A 25,017-nucleotide genomic window follows, 5' to 3' on the forward strand; every position below is an offset into this window, starting at 1 on the left:
CACACTCATCGGGGTGCCTAACAAGGGTTTTGGGTTCGGATTCCAACGTCTCCATCAACGGTTGAGTCAAAGGGTCCTCCTTGGAACTGTCACTGAGGTAGCGCTTTCTCCACACAAGTCCAAAGGTGCTAGGGGTTAAAACAAAGTCTGAAGTTCTCATGGGGGTGGTAAAGGAGTCCACGTTTCCTCTTAGTAGCCTTTCCACAATTTCTAAAACACGTGTCCTTGGTAAGAGATGGCCTCCTCTGCCCGGAGCTGGGGTAATGGTGCTGCTCTCTGATTGGCAGAGGGCATTGGGAGGAGTTCTTAGAGGGGTCACACGACCCACTTCCTGACAGGTCACTCCGCCCTGGAACTCACCCTGACTGGTCAAATTTCCTCTCAGGGCAGTACTATCAGGGGAAAACCCAACCTCATTGGTACTGGGCACTGGGAGCAGTCCTTAGAGGGGTCACGTGACACACACCTTGCTTCCGGTCATCTGTACCCCAGAAGTAATACCCCCTGGGGCGGGACTTCTGGAGACAGGTGGGAGGAGTGTAAGGGGTCAAGAGGCAGGGTTAGGGTTTGATTCATGGTAGGGCCCATATACTACTCAGGTTTACTGTATCATACGGTTTGTCTTGTTCATTTTGACCAGGTAGTTTTTGTGTGCTCAAGGAACATCTGCCTTTGTGTGTGTTGAGATTCTCCCCAGAGTTCTCAGCAACAGCTTTTGTGAGTTGATTATTTATGAAAAGAGGAGATCTTGAACTAGATTCCATGGGTTTAATAGCTGTTTCTGCTTGGCACTGTTGAGTATCATCTACCTGCAATACAAACAAAAAAATTCTCATGCTTTAGTGGTATGGGAGAACCTTGTTAATTACCAGCAGGAAGTGAAAGACCCATTCCAAGCGACTGAATAATATGAATTAGCAGACACATGGGAAAAGCAAGAATCTTCAGTGTTTATAGTTATTACTTTGAAATACAACAGCGCTATGCAGAATGCTTTACAGCAACTACCTACTCCTCACCACGTACAAGTTTAGAATGGGCATTATCATCCATGCTTTACAAATCGCAAGTCACATAATTTAACAAGGTATAGGCAAAGCTAAGGAGTAGTACACAGGAGTTCCTTGTCTAGTCTCTTCTTGCTCAATCACTAATCTGCAGAACTGTATTTTGAGATATGTAATTTAAGTTTAATTACTGATATTTCATAATGAATTTGTAAATGTCCTATAGTTTATTCTGTAAATATGATAACACTTGAAAAAGTTGTTTAGTCCTGAAGTATTTACATTGGACTGCAGAGGATATCCTGTCCAGATGTATTATGAAATATTCAGGAGAACGTCATGCCATTCTAAATGTTTAACGTAATCTTCACAATATGTTTGTTGTGATGGTCAACACTAGCTTTGTAAAACTGTTGAAAAATTTCACAATATTTATACCTTTAGGGTTCTCTCAAATTCCAGTCCCCACCGCTATTACAATCTTCCTTGTCTCCCCTGCACTCCCCACCAAATTCTGACATGATTTTAGCATCAGTTAGCTAAAACTTCAGTAGTTATAAATGTGTGCTTCATGACAATTGAAATCCCAAATGCCAAAACTTCTGATAGTCTAGGTAATTGGTCTCAAGTCTCATCCCACTTACACTGATGTGGGTCCTGTGTGAGAGATGAGCATCAGGGCTTATCCTTCTAGCGCCAATACTTATCAAAATAAAAGCTGTTAAAATTTTGATGTCGAGTGGAAAAAGGGAAGACAGTCCTTACACTTCTGTCATTGTAATGGTAGCTTGAGAAATAGAAGGCTAAATCTAAAACTAAATGATTTCTACCACTGAAAGCAGAGAATGTGGAAGCATTCCTTGTTAGACCCAAGAGTTGTGGGGATAGTGTGCCACCTCTCTAATTGCTCCTTCACTCTAACAGTGTTTTTCTAGCAATGGGCAAAAATCTCAGATTGCAGACATGCAGTGACCAGTGTCTGGTTGAGGCTATCACAATACAAGCATTAAGACAAAGTTCAGTACCAGAACTTCTAAAGAAAGAAATCAATTTTCATTCCAGTGGCCTCAATAATAAAAAGCAAAGGAAAAAAAAATAGATCAAGTTTGCATAAGAACTGAGAAGACTTCAGGGTCTGGCCCTAAAAATGAAAACTCTGGGAACAGAATCTCTTTTTATAAACAATTTGTTCAAGTCTGATTGTTATTTAAAGAATGCTTTTGTGTGTTGTCCAAAAGTCAACAAAATTTATCTAGACTAATGTTCAAAACTACAACCTGATATTAGGATTCTGGATTTCAGAATTTTTGGCTGTTTTGCTTTTGTCATCAAATACTACAAAACAGCACAGATGGGAAGACATCACACAGACCAAAAACCAAAACCACGAGAAATTACATACATCTACAACAAAAGATATTAGCCCCCCATAGCCTTAATTGTATACTAGGGCTTTTTTTTTTTTTTTTTTTTTTTAAAGCACATGGGGCTAAACTCAGCTCTGGCAAGCAGTTGAGTTAAATGGATTCATTCAACCTATACGAGGGCTGAATTTGGCCAATGATGTTCAAGTTTTTACAATGCTTCCAAGTCACACCTATGACAACACGATTATTTAGATAAGCGTGCGCGCGCACACACTCCCCCAATGTGGACAGTTCTCCCCTAAAGTAACAATTACCTTTTTTGACCACCTCTGGGAGTCCGTCTGGCTCATACTCTGGCTCATTGTCCTGGGTCAGTGAATGTACGTAGATGGCAACCTCATCAGCACCTGACCAAAGGAAAGAGCCATTACCTGTACAAATAACTAAGGAAACTCTGGAAAGATGCGTTTAGAATGCAATGATCTCATTCATTCATTCGTTAATTAAGTACATAAGATGTGTGCTTGTGCATCCACAGTCAACTATAGCAGAGCTTCAGAAACTATACTGATTTATGAGGATCTGGCCCCTCATCTGAATCAAATGTAATAATGGATGTTTTGAAAACATGTTTTATAAATAAATGCATTAAGGTTAGAAACAGGATCATGATTAAGGCTATGTTTTAGTCATGGGTATTTTTAGTAAAAGTCATGGACAGGTCACGGGCTATAAACAAAAAGTCACGGCCCCGTGATCCCTCCATGACTTTTACTAAAAATACCCGGGACTAAATCTTACCGACTGGGAGAGGGGACGCTCCTGAAGACTGCTGGGGAGTGGAGAGAGAGACCAGAGCAAAGCTGGTGCTGGGGGGAAAGAGGTGGCTCAGGGCCCCACCACCACTAGTCCCAGACTGCTGCTGCAGGCCAGCGTCAGGGACCATGCCTGGGGCTGCCAGAGCAACGGCCAGCGCGGCTGGCTCCTGAGCTTCCTCAGCTGCTGGGATCAGCTGCACCAGCACTGCAAAATTCACAGAGGTCACAGAAACCGTGACTTCCATGAATGATTTGCAACCTTACAGTCACATTCTAGTATAGCATTTCCTTCTTCAACTACCCCATGTGCATTGTGGGGGCAAAATAAATGGATGGTGGATATCTGGCAGCCTTATAAAACGCACTTCAGGATAATGTAAATATCAAGCACAGTGCTCCATCAGCTGGGCATGGAGTGAGTACTGTAACTCAGTGCCTGCTTGCCACAATACCGGCTCCACACTGTGCTACATGAGTGCTTTTTGATGTGTTTATTTCTGAAGCGAGAGCATAGAACTACAGTCCCTCATTCACAGTAAATGGAAGTAGAAAAAGATTGTAGTCTAGAAAATGCAGAGGGAATTGATAAGAAAAAATTCACCTAGATGGACAGGTTTAAAAACTTTTCCCCTCTGCTTGGCAGTAAACACCCAACCTATGCGTGTTACAAATAAAACTTCATATAGTCATTACCAGAATTTCTCTTTGCAGCGGCACATGGAATTGTTCACACGCCTATCTAAATTATTAGCAAGAACAGTGCTGTCATATAAAGAATCACTTCATTAATAATTTAGATGGAAATTCTGCATACATCAGAACTGATATGCTCTCCCAAGTCGAGTGTGACATAATGAGGTAGAAGAAGCAGTTTAAAGACAATAGGGGCATGTCTGCCCTGGGAAGTTCCATAAGATATTAATTAATGTGTTCATTAACACGACGTTACAACATGCAGTGTAGACACTGCCCTGTTATGTTTAATATCACATCAGTCAGTTACGGTTAACCTTAGGGGCAGAGTGAAAAGACATGTTTGAACACGGTCTAATTTTGAAGTACAGATCCTGGCAAGTAAGGTATTGTCTCCTTTGCACCATAAGTGAAACTTTACCAGAACAATGAATGAAAGTTCCTGATGGAATTCTGCCTGGATACCAAAAATGTATCAGTCAGGCTAAAAAAGTGTTTTTAATTTATTAAGGGCAGGGGGCGCACTCAGAGGCTTGCTATGTGAAAGGGGTCAACAGCACAAAAGTTTGAGAATCACTGGGCTAAAGGATAATCTCTGCTGAACTACACTTTCCTTTTGATATCCAGGCTGTCAAACTGTAGGCAGCTCAGGTACAGATGAAATAAGGGCCCATGCTTCAGGAGATCTGTTTTTTCTGCTGGTATAGTGGAGATTCCTTAGCTATCAATCAATCATGTCCAAAAATTCCCAGGACTTCTGGCTAGTGACGAACTAGAAGGATGAGTTCAGCTCTTTCCTCTTCCCTTTATGCAAACTGTCTTGTAAAGCAGCGGATTCTTCTCGACAGCTGACATTATTTCCATGGCCTCTGAGAGAAGTTCTGACCTCTGGTTACTCACTTATGTTGAAAGGGATATAAACATTCATACTTCAGAGCACAAGCCAACCTCTAACAGGAGATAGGAAGAAATTTCCCTTGTGGGTTAGTTATTCCATAACTGCCCTCTACAGGTTTCTTGAACCTTCCTCTGAAGCAACTGCTACTGGCCACCGTCAGATGACATACAGGAGACTCAATGGACCACTGGTTTGAACCCATCTGTCCATTCCTATGTTTTTGTTCCAACACTACTGAATTCCATAAAAGTAAACTAAAAGGGTACCCTGACATACTGAAAAACTGTAGAGCACAAGGTGTGCGGTTCAGAAAGCTGGACGCTCTTTTTTCTGAGTGACCCACCATAACCCTGGGGGCATCTTGTCTTCCAGGTATGCTCTTCACCAAGTGAGGTGTGTTCCTGTAGCAATCATACAAGGGCCAAAGTGAAAACTGGGTTGGCTTAAGGTATGTTCCTTGTACTTACCTGCCCCAAAAGAGACATTTGGACAGGATCTGAGAATGACGTGTCCACAAATGGAATTTCTGGAGACACATTGTGAAATCCCACTCAGAGGACAGTACCAATGCATGGCATCAGCAAACATGGTCACTGGGGAAGACTAGCTACAGAGTGACTGCTGCCAGGATACAATTGATGAGATGAAGTTTTGGGTCTTTGTAAATCTTTACCAGAGTGGTAAATTTAGAGTCAAAGCCATGCCTATTTTAACCTGGTTGAACAATGTCCTACATTGGATTCAGAATATTCTGATTTTGAACTCCAGGGGGGTTGGAATCCTTTCTAGCAGCCGGCAAGTTGGGAATGGATCTGTTTCGCTGGTCAGGGCACAAAGAGTGATGTTTTCTGTAAATGGACAGAGTTGTGTAACTTGAGACCTCAGCCTTGCTGTGATACTACCAGCCATTTAAACCTCTCAACACAGAGGGTAGGTCAAAACAAAGAGTCTTGTATAGGAATTGTAAACTCTTCACACACAAATGCTCATTTTGTCTTTGTGATGCTGAAGATTTAATTGTTTGGGAAGAAAAAGGTTTAGGTCTTCCATGTGAGCTTCTGCTTCATACTTTCCCCTCTGCTAGGCAAACATTCCCTTCATGAATACCTTTGGTGTTGGCAGTGACCAATGGATTACTATGCCGGCTTTGACAAGGAGGGTTCAGGCTTCTGTTGTCTCAGCTACTAATTTCACTAGTTTCCCAAATAGCCTTGCACTTGTGAAAGTGGATGCACAGGGTATGGATGATTTTTTTCACGTTCATGAGTGTAAACAGTTTCCTTATAGCCAGAGAGTAAGAATGCTTTGCTACAAATCACATCAAGACCGAGGAAAAATTGCCATGAAAGAATATCTTACACACCACTTCAAGGATTTTACAAGAATGTAACCCTGAGAACTCTCACACTCAAATTGAGGCTCATACCCTAGAGACGACGGCCCACTTGCTTGCCACCAACTAGATTTTCCTTACTAAGTAAAAGAAATGGTCACAGTTGGAGTTTTGAAATTTGCTGTAGTGTCCTCACTCTTTTAGTCAATGGAATCTTTTGGAAGGAACCCCTTCTGGAGGCATGGCCATGTCTCTCTTTGGTAGGACTACTGCTGCACTTAGGTCCCCCAAACTTACACATTTTCCTGATCTTTTTATATAACATTTTAGTTTAACATCTAGATTTAACTGGGAATGAATGGAATTCTTATGTGCCTCTGTTCTGGGCACACACTGTCTAAAGTGCTCTTTAATCCTTCAATTCTGTGCAAGCCTAAGGAGAGGGGGAGTGTAGGATCCGCCGTTAGGGGAGGGGCTCTTCGTCCTCCGGGGCAGCTGGGTACCAGGCCACCTCACCACACAGGGGTGACACCACCGGCTCAGGACTCAGGCCCTCCAGCAAGGGCAGAGCAAGCAGTTCAGTCTATAAAGCCCAGGCCCTGGATCAGGGTGGGGCAACAAACACTGGTGCAGGGCTCAGGCCCTCAGGTAGGGCTGAGCAAGCAGTTCAGTCTATAAAGCCCAGGGTCAGGGTGTCGGGGCGAGGGGGAGACTGCCACCCGTGAGTGGGGTAGCAGGGGGGGACGCAGGCCCGCCCACTCCTCTGCGTCCCAGCCCGGGGCCCTAACAGTGGTAGGCAGGCTGCTGCTGTGTCAGTGGGGATCCTGGCTGCAACACACTGACATTGGCTCTGGGTCTGCTGCAGTCAGACTAGGGTCTGCTGCCCCCGGGCCACTTCCAAACTCCCCCTCGGGGCCTACCTGGATCCTGGGGTCATCCTCCACCGGGTCCAGGTGCATGGGTTCGTCTCGGACGGGGCTGGGTGGCAGGTCCGGCAACTCCTCCGGAACGGTGGTCCAGGGGAGCTCCGGCAGCTCCTCGGGGTAGCGAGCACGGGGGAGGGTAGAAGCCTCCTGGCGCCGAACTCCCGGAAGGACGTCCGCTCGCTCTGGTCGCTGACCTCCCACTGAGCTCGGAAGGCCCGCCTTTATACTTCCGGGTCGGCGCTTGACCCTTTGCGGGGTAGGCTCAGAGCTCTTTAGCTCCCCCCAGTCCAGCCTCTTCCTCCTCCGGGGCGGCTGGGTACCTGATAAACAGACAGGCACAATTCCCACTCCATTGTGACCTAAATTTTGGGTCCCATTCCCTGGTTGAAAGAGGCTTCCAGGCTGAAAAACAGAGATGAACAAATTACATTACTCTGCCACCTGAGAATGGGCTTCACAGAAGTAACACGCCTCTGCACACCCAGATATACTCGTGGGGAGAGAAGGGAGGCAGTGCGTCTAATACAGAGCACCCAGCAGACCTGTATATAGGAGAAAACCACAGCAAACACATCCTAAAGGGTACGTCCAGACTACCCGCCCTATCGGCGGGTAGGGATCGATTATCGGGGAATCGATATATCACGTCTCATCTAGACGCGATATATCGATCCCCGAACGCGCTCCCCATCAACTCCGGAACTCCACCGGAGCGAGCGGCGGTAGCAGAGTCGTGGACATCGATTCCGTGCCGTGAGGACCCGAGGCAAATTGAAAAGATTTAAAGCCTGATGTTTACACAACCTGCTCATTAATTGTACGTATTACTTCCTTACAAAGGGGACAATTCCTTTTGCCTTTTTGGGACCCAGAGCATATGGAGTTTCCAAGTATTATTCCTGAGCAGACTATGTCGGGTTCTCATCTCCTTGAGAATCCTCATGCTCCTGATCAAGCCTTCTCACAATGGAGTCAGGGCTTCAAATGGGTGTGTTTATGGACACATGCATGGCACTAGTGCGCTGGTCCAACAAAGCCCCGTCCCCTCACAGAGCAAGGGTTGGTGGCTTGGAGCAGAAAGACATAGGTAACCCTCTAAGCCCCCTAAAAAGTTGCCCCCTGAACTACTTGGACTTAGCTTGATCTTGCAGGGCTTTCCTAGCACTGCAATAGCGGTCAAAGGGAGTTATTGAGAGGTGCCGTGTTTGCGGATCCACAGAACTTACTTGAGGAAAGGGAAAGAGGAGCAAGAAGTTGAAATGAAATTAATATGGCAGAAAAATGAACAATAATTAATTAGAAAACAAAGTTGTTGGGAGAAACTGAACCGCCAACTTGTTCTGCTGGTGGACACACTTTCTGGTGGCCTGAGGTGAAGGGTGGAGCTTAGTCCTGGGGCCTTCAGCAACAACACTGGTCCACCTCCCAGTTCTACAGGGGAGAGGAATCACCTCTTTGTTACCAGTGAGGAGAAAACCTGGGCCACAGAATGGACAAAACATGCACATTTTATCACGTTTTCAGGTGTCCCGCTAAAGACCTCCTGTATCTTTGATAGCCAGGAGTTGATAAGATAACAGATTTAATCACATTTCCATGCTCCTAATGGAGTAGTTATACCAAATGTTATATTAGAATAGAAAATAGATATTAAAAAGGACACAATTTAATATTTGGGCTCTTAAAAGCTAAATGCCTTATTAACTGTCAGCAAAGGATATTGATATTGCTCTTATCTGGCATTGATAACAGAGACTGAAAATAACATGGCTTTGTTAGTTTCCGTATTGTACCATTTCAACTAAGATATAGGACAAATCATTTGAAATAGTTTCCATCTTCCGTGTCATGAACTAAGTAACGTGCTACTGATTCATTCTCTCTTTTTATTACCTTGCTCAGTTGCTCATTTTCGTGAAGTGAGATATTAAGTTGCTCTTTCATTTTCTTTTGCTGAGCCTTGATATTAATCATTTCCTTTTTTAAAGAAGCCAACTCAGCTGCAGACAGCTTCTGCAGATGGGTAATCTCAGCTTGTTTCTCTTTCAATTCTATTTCCTGAGATAAATACTTATCTATAGTAATAAAAAAAAAATCAAGTGCTTAATTTGTGAAAGCAAACTATGTCAAATATGCAATATTAGCTTTTATGGATAACACTATAAAACGGCAATATTGACAATTTTCAATTTTTCACCTAGCAATACATTTTCTTAGTATTTCAGAATATAATTACTTGTGTGTTCTAAAACTGCCTTTATACCCAAACCATGACATTGGATAGCTGAGACAATTTTAGCATTGCCAGAATTCAGTTTTGCAGAAAGAACATACTGCTAGTCAAATCGCTCTATGCTTCACAATTGTAACTGTTTCTACAGCCCATCTTCACTGAGGTCCGATGGCTTGTACTCTGAAACTCATGGTTGACAGGCAACAGTACCAATGGCTAGATAAAGAATGTTGGTGCCCTATTTGTCCATTTTCCTCTCTTCAAACTCCAGCATATATAAAAATGTTCAAGGTGTTTGATGAACTGATGTATGGAGTAAAATTAAGAGACATGGGCAATACAAGAGATTTCCTGTATTGCAAAGAGAATGCTATTGAATAACACCAACTTACCATATGAAACAAGGACTACGCATTCCCTTCCTACAGGACAAGGAAAATTCAATGTCTCCAAGACCCAGAACTTGGTGAGAAAGAGGAGCAGACAAAGGGAAAGAGAAATGATAGCAATCAACAGTTATTTGAAATATATCAACACCTAAGGTGGAGAAGGATTATTTAGGGTGGTGATTCAAAGGGGGGTGTGGCGGGCCGGTTGCCCGCTCTAGCCCTGAAGGGGTTGGAACAGCCCTGCAGAGGGCTGTGGCTGGGGAAAACAGCAAGCCTGGGCTGATTGGGGAGGCAGCTACAGCTGGGCCAGGCCCCAATCAGGCCACAGCTGGCCCTTATAAAAGGGCTGTGAGCCAGGCACTCAGTCAGTCTCCCTCTAGCTCTGAAGGGAGAGGGACCTAGCTGCTGGGGAAGCTAAGGGTACTAGAGTGAAGCAGGGCTAGGGAAAGGCCAGAGGAGCTGGGGAGCTCCAGACTGGCAACTCCCCAGGCCGCAGGGCCTTGTCCTAGTCCCACAGAGGTACTGAGTTGCAGGGAAAGGCAGCAGGTCCAAATCCCCCAGCCAATGATGAGTGGCCATTACAGACTGCAGTCAGCCTCAGTGAAAGGGGTCTAGATGGTACTGGCAGTAGCCACTGAGACAAGGTGGATAATAGGGGGTGGGGATTCCCTGGGGTGGGGAGACCCAGATAGTGGATTTCTGCTGGGAGCAGGAGCCTGACGGGGAGGGCACCGGGGTCTGGGAGGGACATGGGGGCCAGTGAGGAGAGGGATAGTGACCAGCAGAGGATGCTCCAGCTAGAAATGAGCTCAGCCCCTGGATGACCAGAAGGAGGCACAGCAGGGGTGAGAGGATAATCAGAGACTTGTTAGAGAGGAAGAACTGTCCGGGGGTTAAGGGTGACAGCCTAGGACTCTGGGCACCCACATTCAGTTATGTTTCAATTAAGACGAGGTATTGTTGGTTGCAGTGCACAGCTACAGCACAAACATCTTCTGACTTATTTTTTGTTCATAATTATTCCCTTCAGAAAATGGAGATAATGCTACCATTTGACACCTTAAGAACCACAGCTAGAAGATAGCGAAAGCAAGAAAATGGACTTAGAAGGCATTACATTTTATTAACTAGCCGAAAGTGCTGCCACTTGCCAAGAATAAGATCAAAACACAAAGCACTTCTTTGGATGGCCTCATGGATTGGAGAGTGCAAAATACTGATTAGAATGGGAGCAGGACTGGGTCCATACATTTAATTTTGAAATCTCATTAAGTAAGGTTAGACTTCTACAGGGATAAGTGGGAGCAGTCTCCTTCTTTACAATGGCTATTTAGCAGAATTACCTGTTCTCTTAAACCTCAAGCTGCAAATTGCATTTTCCCAACCAAATAGACAAATGTAGGGAAAAGTCAAATTAGGGCTCGGCAGGTAACATTTCACCACGTTTAAGCTTGATCGAGTCCATATACAAGCTAAAGGATAATAGTTTGAGGTATATTTGTTTGCTTGGGATTTTAAAACACAGGAGCACATTGTAGTATTTAATGTGCTGACCATATAGTTCTCTTTAGGACATATTTATTCCTCATTTTAAATTGCTTTAAAACCATATAATTTTACGAGTTAGTACTATATATTTGTATAAAGAAGTTCCACCTCAGTTTGGAAAGAGAATTGCGTGTATTAGCTGAAAGTTAATTTAACTATATCACACAGTGAGAACCTTTTTTTTCTTGGGTATTCTTCAAATCACCATTGATAATGAGGTTTAAAGAACCTCCACACTGAAGTAATAGATTGTAACAGGATTTAAAAAGGTAGAAATGTGTAGTTCACTTTTCATCTCTTCAGCGTAATTCTGGCTCTCCTTCAGCAAGTCTCTGGCTGTTTTTAGTTCTGCTTCCAGCTGCTGGATTTTTTGCAATTGTTGATCAGACTGGAAGCAAAGACGTTTTTTCCCCTCCATTTCCTACAACAAAACATTAGTTACAAAACAGTTGATTAAGTCAATAAATTGAGAGTAGTGTGATGTGGTATACTACCCATCTGAGTCCCATGAAGACTCTGGAAAGTTGAACTTTGGTTTCTAAACATATGCATGAGTTAGGAATACAAACGGCAGTCTTGGCAGTCCGCAGAGGGCAGACAATCCTTTTGGGATGTCTCCCAGCTGGCACAGATCACAGCAGTACTTAGGTGGCTCAGAATATGGAACCAGGGAGCTGCAACCCGTTCGCTGCTGCCTGCCCATAGCAGATCTTGACACAGGATAGAATCCAGCCCACAAAAACTGAGCGTCAGTGAAGTTAAGTGACTTGCCCAAAGCCACAGAGGGGAGTCAGTATCAGAACACAGGAGAACTTTCCAGTTCTAGCTCCTGTTCTCAGACCACCCATCTCTCAGTGTGGATGAGTCAAATATATGAAGTTGCTCTTGGGAGCAAGATACCATTAGATGTGAAGTCTTATTAGTCAGTAATACCTGGGGGCTCGGGATAGTACATTTTCTAAGCATCTATTTTTCCAAATATTTTAAGAAAAGTTAAAATACCCCATACAACTATGTCCTACCTGGGAACTGAAATAAAAGTTATTTCTAAGAAACTAACTCCTTCCACCCATCTGTTCCTGCATTGCTGGGTAACAGATGGCATGGCACTGGTGGGACTCTACTGGAAGCAAGCCATCATTTCTTCATCTACTTACTATGAGCAGATGGGCACCAGTGCCCAGAGGCCAAATTCAAGAAAAGGGAGGGTCTGGATGGAAAACAAATTAAAACCTTGCCGACACAGCAAGTCTGTATTTTCAGCTATTTAAACAAGTCACTCAAAGAACATAATTAAAAGCATCAACTGTTTTAGTTATTTTCCTTTTGTCTCACAACCTCCTAGTCCAAAATATCCAACTGCTATACCGAAACAAACACACACACACACTCTCTGCTATCAATCATTCTAAAAGACACAGGTGTCAAGAGACAACATTTTCAGACAATGCTGATGTGTAACAAATGTGTCAAAGCTGTATGAATTCTCAGCTTCCTGTGTTCAAAATATCAACAAAATTCAAGGGGTTCAAATGGCTGAAACGCCCACCCCTCTTGCTGTGACTCAGCACAAGTGGCTCTGATTAAGAAGCATTCAACAAAAAGCTGGAACCAACAACCTAACATAGCTGCAAAAAAAAAAAAATAAAAAAATAAAAAAAAAATCCCATGCTCTGATGCAGGACGTTCACAAAACCATTTACAAGAAATGCATTCTCCTACCTTAATCTGGTAAGGCTACATCCCCTCATTTGTATTTACAATTTGGCCTCAACCACATAGGCCATCATTAACTCTTGCTTGAATCATCGCAATCCAACGTATTTAGACTTGAATGCTTCTGCCCTGCAAAATCTGCAAGAGTTACAGAACACAGCAGCACACCTCCTCAGTAATACAGGTTCACTTGAGTACATCAGTCCTATGTTTCACTCACTCCGCTGATTCCCCAACAGAACACTGAATCAAATCTCGGTCTTTATTTTCAAAGCTGTAAAGGAAATGGGCCCAATATACCATCTTACTCTCGCAGACTTCAGTAGCTGTGTTCCTCAGGAACAACTGTCTACACATCAGAAGTAAAACTAGCAGATGCAGCAGACAGGGCTTTTTCAGGAGCTGGCCCAATACTATGAAATTCACTCCAGCAAAAACTTAGAATGACAACTAACATCACCATTTTTCGTATTTACACTCCCCGCGCCCGCTTCCCCCCCCCACACTTTGCCCTCTGGGTCAGTGGTTTTCAACCTCTTTGCCATTTGCAGACCCTAGAAAATTTCAAATGGAAGTGCAGACCTCTTTGGAAATCTTAGACATTGTCTGTGGACCCCCACAGGCCATGGCTTGAAAACCACTGTTCCGTTGTAACGACAACCTTTCGAGAACCCCTTAGACAGGGGTCTGTGCACCACAGGTTGAAAACCACTGCTCTGGGGGATATGGGAGAAATAGAAACCTCAAATAACCTCAAATAACAGATGCTAGTCACCTTAATTATTCTGGAAAGCATTCAGATACAACAGCAATTGGCACAATAGAAGAACTTAAAAAAACCCAATCGCTGATGTTGCTTCTACGACTATTCTGAGTTCTCTTCCCTTTCATTTTCCTTCTAACGCCAAATTAAAGGAAAAATCTTTTAATCTACAATCAAGGTTTTTTAAAAATCAAAAGTTACAGCCAGATGCTTTTTGTGTAAATTGGAATAACTTTACTGATTTCAATGGAGCTATGCTGATATATGCCAGAGCAGGATCTGGCTTCATAGTTAGAATTTTGTTGATAATGCTAGTCTATAGTGCTTGAAAAAGTTAAAATGTACAAATCATTTGGGGGATTTTCCCACTCCTCCATGAAATCTTAGAATTAAGCAAAACACACTTATACTTAGGAAGCAGCTAATGTTTCTAGAAGTTCCAAATCAACTCAAACAGATATTTAATATATTTTATTTTTTAAGACTAAACAAAGAGTCTACATAATTAGATTAGACAAATAATTCCATATGAACTGTAACCCTATCTGTAGTATGCTGGTGCAAAATCTTTTTTTAAACCCTGACCATACAACCAATTTTTGGCCTGGAGTCAGTCCATATGGAATCAATTGCAAAAACTGCAAGATCGGGACCTTATTTTGTATCACAGCTATAGGTCTTGTGACAGGGTCGGGCCAGAGGGCTACAGGAGAGTGATCCTATTGGGATCCAGGAAGTGGCGAGCCCACTGCCAAAAGATCACCCCAGCCTTAAGGGGGGATCCACAGGACCTGGAAAGCAAGTGGTTTCAGGAGACAACTAATGAAATAACAAGGACAGACGTGCTGTCAAAGGGTCAGTCGAAGGGAACCTGATGGGGACACCGAGCAGAGAACCCCAGACAGCTCCCTCTGCTCCTTGAAGGCATCACAGGAGTCAGTGAACGCCATCCAGAGGAACTCTGCCCAGATGCGTGAATGGATGGAGAACCGGAAAGAGGCCCCACAGTTACAGGAGACTCCATCGGCCAACCTCCTCTCCCTGGTTTTATAGACAGCCATTTCAGCCAGGGCCAGGAGGAGGTTGACCAAGAGGTCCCATGACTTTGTGGGGCCACCAATAGCCAGTGCATAAATAAGGAGGTGAGGGGAAAAGTGCAGCCAGAGACGCAACTGGATATCTGTGAGGAGCCAGAATAGAGGCTGCAGCTTGGCGTACTCCAGGTAAACGTGCACCAGAGTCTCCCTCACGCAGCAGAAAGGGCAGATGTCCAGGACAGGGGTGAACTGCGCCAATTACATGCTCGTGCTCACAGCCCCTGAAGGAGCCACCAACTGACATCCCCGGCGAGCTTTGGGAGCAAGGTGGAGTATAGGTTGGCCCACCGGGGCTCCCCACCCTCTAGAGGAGGAAGGAGGTCCCTCCACTTTGTGTCAGGGTGGGACACGAAGGTGAGGAAGTGCAAGGTGTGGAGCACGAGCACGTACAGATGTTTCCTTGGCACAGTCTGGAAACAAACTGGCATCAAGTCGTGCAGCCGGCTTACAGTGAAGGGGCAGGGAAACCGGTTGGGTCCACAACGCAGGGGCCCGCTACAGGAGAATGAGAGAAGGCAGAAATATTAGCCCCAGATTAAGCAGGTCCTTTTTCCCTGGGTAAGATAACAGGGGCAGTTCCAGAAAAATCAGGAATTTGCTGGAACCAATTAAGGCAGGCAGGCTAATTATGACACCTGCAGCCAATTAAGAAGATCCTAGAATCAATTAAGATAGGCAGGCTAATCAGGGCACCTGGTTTAAAAAAGGACCTCACTTCAGTCAGTGAAAGGTGCGCAAGACGCTAAGAGTGAAAGGGCCTGCGGCTGGAGGACTGAGGAGTACAAACGCTATCTGGCATCAGGAGGAAGGTCCTGTAGTGAGGATAAAGAAGATGTTGGGAGGAGGCTATGGGGAAGTAGCCCAGGGAGTTGTTCCTGTCACACGGGTGTTACGTGTAACACTGTAGACAGCTGCGATCCACAGGGCCCTGGGCTGAAACCCAGAGTAGAGGGAGGGCCTGGGTTCCCCCCATTCTCCTCCCCCCTATTGGATAGAAGAGGAGTTGACTTGGACTGTGGGTCCCACCAGAGGGGAAGGTCCCTGGCCTGTCCCCCTGACCCACTAGGTAGGTCAGCAGAGACTGTGGGGATTGTTCTCCTTCCTTTTCCCCATGCCAGCCAGTGATGGGGTTAGCTGAGTGAATGGCAGGTTTGAGCCACAAAACTGGCCAAACTGAAGGCTGCTCTGAATCTCTGAGGTAAGCAAATCCGCCAATAAGTGCAGGACCCACCAAGGCAGAGGAGGAACTTTGTCACAGTCTTTTAAGATGGTCCAAAAGAGGACAGCCAGAATAAGACAGTATCGAAACACAACTTCTGGTGGAAATACACTATTCTCCAACACAGAGCTTGCAGAGTTCCCCTGGGAGTCAGTAAGGCATAAATGGCACCAGTTCTTACTGATTTCCAGTTTAAATTATTAATTATTCCAGTTCCTTTGACTGGTTTGCTAGTAAAGCCTGTTTTGCTCTGCACAGCTTCTGTGTTAAGCTCACTGGAGTCCTTTTCCAAACGGTGTTTCACTGCTAATGCCTATGAGGAAAAACACATCACATTTTATTTGTAGTCATATTTAATCTATTTTAAAAAATTAAAAATTCCTGATGTCCCCGTAAATGATGAGCTCCAAAGATAGTTAGAAAACAAAGCAAAAAGAATAAGCCATGTTCTGCTTCCTCCTACAGAAAGAGAAGTTTGGAGTAACTGTTGACTTCTGTGTTGTATAACTAAGAGCAGAATTTGGCCCTAAACCTTGAAACTCAGCACGATGGCTTCAAAAAAAAGTACAATTAAAAATAGCTGAAAAATCCATCCTCCTTTCACTCTCTAATCCTGGGTTCTAGATTCTGTATCATACCAAAAACAGTACAGGTTAAGGTAACACAAATCTTTAACTCAAGACTGGGCAAGGTTATGAACAATATTTTCAGGCACATTTTCAAGTATATAGTTGTAATGTATAAATATAGTCATAATTTAAGCAATAGTTATAGTACAGTCTTGTAATCATTGGGAATCCTAACCAGTGCTTTCTTTTAAGCTCAATCATAAGGGCAGCAGATTCAACACTTGCTCTCCATTTTTTTTTTTTTTTTTAACATAACATATTTTGTCAAAGCGAGCACCTATTGGGTTTAGAAGATCCTTCCCCATTCCCACTCAGTCCTCAACTGTTCATTTGAGAGGTAACATTTAGGTGTTGGACTGATGATCTGCTATCACCAAATATGCCATTGAACAGCCAACAAACAGAAAGCATCAATACCTGTCAGCAGGCCCGGTTTAGATGCATGCTTCTGTCACATGACCCTTGTATTTATTCCCATCATACAGGGAGATGGGCTAAACCTGACAAAAGGTGCAGCTGTGCCCCAGTCTTTTAATGGACCAGCTCACCCTGTGACAGGAACATACCACAGCTTGCTCTGACCTGTGATATGTTTAGTTGCACTTTAATATTAGTCACATATAGATCTTCACACTAGTGCTAGTGCTTCCCCTCTGCTTTCTCCTAAGCACCCTCCTATCCTCCAGCAAGACACTTGCTCCATCCCATGTCCTCAAGTACACTGGGGTGGCCTTTGGGTGGATGGCCAGGGACCAAATGGCAGGCCTATTGCTGAAGCCTCTGGGATGAGGAGGGCTCATTCTCAGACCCCGTGGAAGATTCTTCCCTAGGAAGAGACTAGAGTGGAGCTGAGGTGGCCTCATGCTGGTAGCCATGGCTTGTTGGGGATCACCCTTACACCAGGGAGCAGCACCACGGGGAAAGTGACCCGTGTCTCAGAGCTGGAGATGCGCTTCACGGTACCGAGGACTGCTGCCGGGAAGGTGGAGGCCAGCGACATGATGATGGGGAGCGTCAGGCTGGGGAGCGGTGCCACATCGAAATCCCAGAAGGTAGCCTCATCACAGATTTCCCTTTAGAGGAAACCGCCTTTGAAAGGTCTCCCAAAGATGGGCCTAGGTCCCCATGCATGGGTGGCACAGGGAGAGACATCAAGTCTCTTGCAGCTCGCAATGCCTCCAATGTTGAAGGTGCCATGAAATGTTGTGGGCCCTGACAGCTCCCAAGAGTAGGTGCTAACTACTAACACTACAGTAACGAGATACAAGAAAAAACTCAGAGTCCAAAGTTAAAGAAACCACTATCGGACTTGTGAAAACAAGGAGCGTTCCAATAACCGTAACTGGTGCAAAGAAGGAACTGAGCGGGCTTGGGGCCAGCAGGGCCCAATGTACCGGCGCATAAGCACAGGGCTCCAGAGGTTGCCAAAGCCGGCCCTAGGGGTACCATTAGGGGAAAAAAATTCTGACAGCGTGCACGTGGGCACGCACACATCAAATATGGAATCGACATGAGCAAGCACTCAAAAAAGAAGAATCCAGTCTTGCGTGCCTGAAGCACATATGCACCTAGAGTGGGATCTACATGGACAAATACTCAATGAATAACTTGTTCACTCTGGAAATAGTGGTCTGGAGGCAACTTTAAACTTGTGAAAAAAAATGGGTCTTGTCTTACCTTTTCCTTCTCTTTTATTTTCTATTCTAAGGAGTGACGATTGCGTTCTACAATTCGTCTTTGATGATTCAGTAGTTTCCCCATTTTTTGCACCACCATTTCATGCTATAAAGAAGTTTAATCATAAATCACAGTGATGCAAGGGGAATATTTATTATTTCTACTACAATAGCAATCCCACCCCTGCAATCAGGATTGAAACCCCACTTTAGTAGGCACTTAAAACAAATGAAATACATACGAGGAAGTCATGGTCTCTGCCCCAAAACTGCTTACAGTCTTCCATGACGGAGTGAACGCCCACAACACAGGCATTCCATACCAAACTGATAACAGATTACACTTGGCTATAATACAAGTGTGTGCTAAGTTTCCATAAGTAAGCAGCAAAACCTAAAAAAAACTAGAAGTGTTTAGGCACAGGGGATAAATTCAATGCAACTTTCAATTTACAATGAATCAGCACATTGATTCAACAGAAAACAATTACTGAACTATTTTGAACAGCAAGAACAGAACAATTTTCATTGTTTGAAGTAGGTTAGACTGAAATTTTAAACTGAAAGTCAATATGCTAAGAATTTCCTTTTTAGAGGAAATTCTCCTATTAGAAGTGTTTCAGTTTATCTGTCATTTTATTAAAATAATATACTGCTTGTAATTTTGGTGGTTGATAGAGAACTAGAGTACACTGAAACTCCATTTAATAAATTCCCAGTGTAATTTCTATTGTGAAAACAATCTGCTGATAAAAGTCTGAAAGTTGCCCAAAGCACACTACTATACATTTTCTCAGAACACAATACTACCGGGTGTAATACTACTGCTCCTTTGCCTCTTACAGTTTCATTGTGTTCACATTTTTATTTTCTGAAATCTTTTCTTTAAGACAGGTAACTATTCTTAAAGGTAATAAAAAAGGGAACCGCTGATAAGATTTAAATCATCTTTGTGGTTGGATGCTTTTAAACCAAAAGATAATTTACTTGAATATAATTTTAAAGGGATGTGAAAAATGCTACTGGCATATGTGGAGATATATTTCATTTTAAATGTATGCTTTATTGAAGTAAGGTCCTGCTTACACATTCATAAATTAGTGAGAATATTATTGGAATAGAACATTGTGACAAGAGCATCTCCTGTTGCTTCAGCTTCGATGTATTTATGGAATGTAAATATGGTGAAAAGCCAATCATTTCCACAGAAGGAGACAGTGGTGCTGTTAAAATGTCTTTTTATGACACTTTCAAATGGCTTTAGTATATATAAGATATCTGTGTTTCTTAGATATTTGTTATCGTTGTTCACTCTACCACAATAACAATATGGCATTGCTGGCTGCCTCATTAGGGAGCTGGCCTACTCTTTGTTCAGTCTATCAGAGCAACTTCTGCACCTTGAAAACTTTTTCTTTGTGGATATCTTCCCCACAGCACACACCCATGTAACTGGTTAAAAAAACAAGGGGGGGGGAAGGAACTGATCACTAATCCCAAAAGGCACAGAACAGCAGATGATCCCACTAGTTTCCATGGTTCTCCTGCTATGCTGTCCAGTATATCAATGCAGTGGGAGATCTACTAAACCAAACCACTTCATGCAGTGGCAAGGAAGCTTCTGCAGAGAAAGGAAGTGCTGTGCAGGCTGCTGAAATCTTGCCCACCCTATCGCATATAGCAAAGTGTAGGTCCCATTACAGGTACGGGAAGGTAGGGGCCAACTAAGGATTTGCCTCTATGGGCTGGTCTACACTGGGGGGGGGAGGGGGGAAGAGAAGGGAAATTGATCTAAGATACACAACTTCAGCTACGCTATTCACATAGCTGAGCTCGAAGTATCTTAGTTCGACTTACCTAGCTGTCCTCACGGCTGCAAATCGCCCGCCATGGCTCCCCTGTCAACTCCGCTTACTGCTTCTGCTGAGGTGGAGTGCGGGCGTCAATTCGGGGATTGATTTATCATGTCTAGATGAGACGCGATAAATCGATCCCCAATAGATCAATTACTATGTAGACATGGCCTTAATGAAAGGCTGGGTTTGACTGGCTTAATTTCTTATCTGGCACCTCTTTTAGCTAGCAAAAAAAAAAATCCATTTTATATGATTAATACATGTTTGCCCACTTATGCAAATTATTTCAACATTTCAATTATATCAGTACTATAGCCACAGAAATTTCTTTGCTTGCTTGCACTAAATACAAGAGGGCCTTTTTCCCCTTGATTCTTCCGGAGCAAAACGGAGAGGTCTTGGAAGGACCCAAGATCTTGCATTCTGAGCACGTTAAAACTCTTCAGTAAGGTCTGCGAATTCTTTCCTGTCATGGAAGGGATCCAGAGGTACCACCAGAATTTAGAGGGTCCAAAGGATAGAGAAAAATTCTGTCCTGGATCATGCAGGTCTGTGACTCTAAGTGGACGGGACTATTCTGTTTCCTTGTTTATGCATCAGCCTCACAGACTGCCATACAGTTCTACTAATAGGGTTTATTAACTTCTGCCTGTGCTGGTGCTGCATAAGCAAAAGTACAAGATATTTTAGCTCACGTAAAGATATTTAAATCTTTTAAGGGCATAAGGAAATGGAGGGAAATGGTGGACTTAAATATACAGCAGAACCTCAGAGTTACAAACTCAGGAATGGACGTTGTTCATAACTCTCAACAAAACATTATGGTTGTTCTTTCAAAAGTTTTCAGCTGAACATTGACTTAATACAGCTCTGAAATTTTATTATGCAGGATTAAAATGCTGCTTTCCTTTTTTTTCCTTTTAAGTAGTTTACATTTAAACACACTACTGTACTGTATTTGCCTATTATTTTTGCCTCTGTTGCTGCCTGATTGTGAACTTCCAGTTCCAAAGGAGGTGTGTGGTTGCCTGCTTAGTTCATAACTCTGGTGTTCATAACTCTGAGATTCTATTGTATATCAACAATGGTACCTGTCTGTTTTACCTGAAGCTGCTGCAGCAGCATTGAGAGGTTCCCCCTCCACAACCAGAAAACACCTGAGTAGCTTATTTGTCACAGTACAGCATTGACAACTAATAGGATCAGTGACAATGTAATCATAAATGTACAGCAAGCACTGCAAAATTAAGAAGAAGTGCACTGATAGAGTAATATTTATAGATGTACGCCAGAGGTCGGTAACCTTTCAGAAGCGGTGTGCCGAGCCTTCATTTATTCGCTCTAATTTAAGGGTTTGCGTGCCAGTAATACATTTTAATGTTTTTAGAAGATCTCTTTCTATAAGTCTATAATATATAACTAAACTATTATTGTATGTAAAGTAAATAAGATTGTTAAAATGTTTAAGAAGCTTCATTTAAAATTAAATTAAAATGCAGAGCTCCCCCAGACCAGTGGCCAGGACGTAGGCATTGTGAGTACCACTGAAAAATCAGCTCGCCCATGCCACAGGTTGCCTACCCCTGATGTACACCAAGCACCACATAATTCCCAACCGGCCCCAGAACAGCAAGACCAGATAGAGCACAGTACACAACATATTACTATGGCTCACTGTTAAAGTGCTCTTTGAAAGCCTCCCTGATCTGTACAGCTTCACTTTGAACTCTAACAGCCTTCATGTCTAGCTATAAAAACTCAGTCACTCCACCACTGTCCTAATAGCAACTTTTCCCCGTTTGCTTCACCGATATTATGCAAGACACAGCAGTCAGCTAAACCATTAGGATCCCCGCCTCTCCCCCCAGAACACACCGAGATCCAATCTTGTGATTAAACACCACCAGCACCCATTGTATCTACCAAAAGCACACCCAACTGTCATTCTGCACATGCTGAGCTGGTAGCTGAATCTTTCCTGGGTGCTGTTGAGGTGGATGCCTTCATGAGCCAATGGCGCAAGGGGTAGGTTGGGTCCTCCCAGTATCACTACTCACATTTCAACATTGCCAATAGTAATCTGCCAGTCAAGAAAGTCTCTGATTGTAACTTTCAACAGTCTTGTGTTCTTAACAATGCAAGCATCACGTATCTTCCCTGACTAGCCAACACTGATATTGGTGAAGCATTTTTGATGACCCACCAATGCTTGCACAACCATATAAAGGTAGCCCTTTCTGTTGATTGAGGAGGGGTGGCAGGGAGAGGTGACGCATACAGGGTAAGGGGGCCAAGGCCAGGGCTGCTGCTGGAGGGCAGGGTCTAGCACCAGAAGCAGGTCCAGGGTCTGGGGAGAGAGGCTGGGGGTGGAGCCACAGCCAAGCTGCCTATGGGGCTGGCAGATGAGCTCACAGGCCCCATACCCTTGAGGTGAGAAGCCACTCCAAGAAGCAAGCAACAGGGAGAAGTCTTAGGCCACGCATCAGGGCTGGGGTTACATGCGTTATAAAACCCTAGCAAAGACATGCCCTAGATTAGCTGTGTCCTCAGCTCTACCAGTGAGTCTTATCCCAGAACATCCAGACATTCTGGAAGGCTTTCCATGAAGATCTGAAGTGAAATCCTCAACAATTTAATAAACAGCACCTTGACCCTAATCATACAAACTTGTAAAGACTCTGGACAAGTCATCCAAGGTGGCAGCAGGAAAAAAGAGGTAACATCCTATCAGCAGGCCAAATTACTCACCACTTGCTGCAAAGAAAGAAGAAGTTTTCTTACAACAGTTGGCAGCAGTCACAAGAAAAACAGTGCAACAGGAGTCAGAAGATGCTAAACAAAGCGACCTGCACACAAACAAACAGTTTTTCAAGCAGGGGTGTACACGAGGGGGCCTGAGAAACAGGGACCTGCTGGCACTTGCCGTGGAGTGTCTGCCGCAAAGGGCGGCCCGTTATAGGCCAGGCTCACACACGCAGCTGAAGCCAGGGCTGCAGTGTGGGGCTCAGGGAGGCTGATTTATACACAGCTGGTGCTGGGCAAACACCGCCCCCCTTGTCCCCGGGCAGGAGCTGGTTTTACACAAACCTTTCCAGGGACGAAGCCTAAACCGTAGCCCAGAGACCGGGGCGGGCAGTGACCTCCGAGCGCCTGGGGAGAGCGGGCCGAAGACCCAGCGGTGCCCACGGGGAGCGGCCGCAGCCACACTGCGTGACCCAGGCAGGAGGAGAAGGGCCGGGCCGAGGCGCCTCCCAGCCCCGCTGCCTGCGCGGGGACCAGCGCCCGCTCCTTCACCCCTCCCCCGCCCCAACAGGAGGCGGTGCCCGGCTCCTCGCCCCGCCCCACACTCACCGGAGCGCCCGGGGCTGCCGGGTCCCCTCTCCCTTCCCCAGCGCTCAGCTTCGAACAACCGGCGCCGCACGGTCAGTTACACACACACACACACACAACCCAGGATAGCGCTGATTGGCCATTAGCGCAGCCACTCACGAACCAGCTGCCACCATGGACCAATGGGCTCCAACCGCAGCGCCGAGCCCCTTCGATTGGTGCGTTCGGAATTATTCAGACTCCATTGGGTGAAGTGGGAGGGGGTGTGATTGGCTCCGATGCTGTCCGCAGGCTGTAGGCGCAAGTGAAAAAGCAGCAGCAATAGCAGAGAGAGGGGGAGTTACTGGCTGTTTATTAGGGAGGCTCGGAAGCAACACGTCACCCAGTGTGGCCAATGGGAAGGTAGATCGCTCAGCGATCCAGGGCTGCGTTCTGTGGGGCGGGGGGGCAGGCAGGGGAAAGGCAGCGTGGAAATGTTCTGGTGCCGGATAGTGAGCGGTGCGTCTGTTCTAACTGTGCACATCTGCCCCCCCCCCCATCAGGGCTGACCCTGCAGCTGGGCTCCTACTTACCTCAGTAATAATAATAATAATAATTGGAGATATACCAATCTCCTAGAACTGGAAGGGACCTTGAAAGGTTATCTAGTCCAGCCCCCTGCCTTCACTAGCAGGACCAATTTTTGCCTGAGATCCCTAAGTGGCCCCCTCAAGGATTGAACTCACAACCCTGGGTTTAGTAGGCCAATGCTCAAACCACTGAGCTATCCCTCCCCCCAAAAGTGGGACTCTTGCCTAGAGATCAGCTGCCTGGCATGGTGCCTTCAAAGCCTGCTGGTCTTGGCTAGACAGGCGAGAAGCTGCCCCTGTTCCTTTCCTTTCCTTAGGTCTGTCTTTCTTTCCTTCCTCTAATGCCTATTTCAAGGGGGTGGGGGGAACATCCCCACAATACAAGTTGCTCAGAAAGCTCTGCCAGCTCTTCACCCTACTTCACCTCAGGGCAGTGCCCGGGCGAGGGCGAGGGGAGTGAGGCACTTGCCTCAGGTGCAGAAACTGGCGGAGAAAGAAAAAAAAAAGCCGCTGGCCCGGAGATATTTATAACCCAGGTGATCCCCCTCCCTGGCCCCACCTGCTGCCCCCCCACGCCTCCCATGAGTGCCCCCCGGCCCCACCTGCTGCCCCCCCACGCCTCCCATGAGTGTCCCCCGGCCCCAACTTCCTCCCACCCCCCTCCTTCTGGACAGAGCAGCTCCATGCTGCCTCCCTGCAGCAATTGCTGCCGCAGGGTCCTAGCGCCCCCCATTTCCTGACCCTGAGCCTGCCCTTCCCCCTCAGACTTTTTCATTTTCCAACGAGACCCTCCAGCAGCACAGAGCCCCTCTCCCTCCGCCCGCAGTCACTGCTCCTGCCCCATGCTGGGCAAGAAGGTAGCCCCATCCCTCGCCCTCAGTGAGGTTACAGTCAGGGGCAACAGCAGGGGCAGAGGCGCATGCAGCACCTCCTGGCACCCACCACAGGGG

General features: G+C 45.2%; 2 protein-coding genes across 2 annotated transcripts in view; both read right to left on the bottom strand.

Annotated features, from left to right (window-relative positions):
• Window positions 1-22,910, bottom strand: part of LOC120401235 (centromere protein F-like) — a 181,117-nt gene extending 158,207 nt beyond the window's left edge. Inside the window, exon 1 of the mRNA XM_039530936.1 lies at window positions 22,836-22,910. Coding sequence (XP_039386870.1) covers window positions 22,836-22,859 — 24 coding nt within the window. The 5' untranslated portion in view covers window positions 22,860-22,910. The remainder of the gene's footprint in view (window positions 1-22,835) is intronic.
• Window positions 217-23,601, bottom strand: LOC120401241. The gene is made up of 6 exons (XM_039530950.1): window positions 23,520-23,601; window positions 11,501-11,633; window positions 8,936-9,117; window positions 7,037-7,444; window positions 2,689-2,781; window positions 217-809 (listed from the first exon to the last, which is right to left on the bottom strand). The coding sequence occupies exons 2-5, from the start codon at window positions 11,628-11,630 to the stop codon at window positions 2,746-2,748; spliced, it is 756 nt and encodes a 251-aa protein (XP_039386884.1). The 5' UTR covers window positions 11,631-11,633; window positions 23,520-23,601; the 3' UTR covers window positions 217-809; window positions 2,689-2,745.
• Window positions 23,602-25,017: the final 1,416 nt, after the last annotated feature.

Source organism: Mauremys reevesii, linkage group 3 (genome assembly GCF_016161935.1).
Source record: "Mauremys reevesii isolate NIE-2019 linkage group 3, ASM1616193v1, whole genome shotgun sequence".
Taxonomy (NCBI): domain Eukaryota; kingdom Metazoa; phylum Chordata; order Testudines; family Geoemydidae; genus Mauremys; species Mauremys reevesii.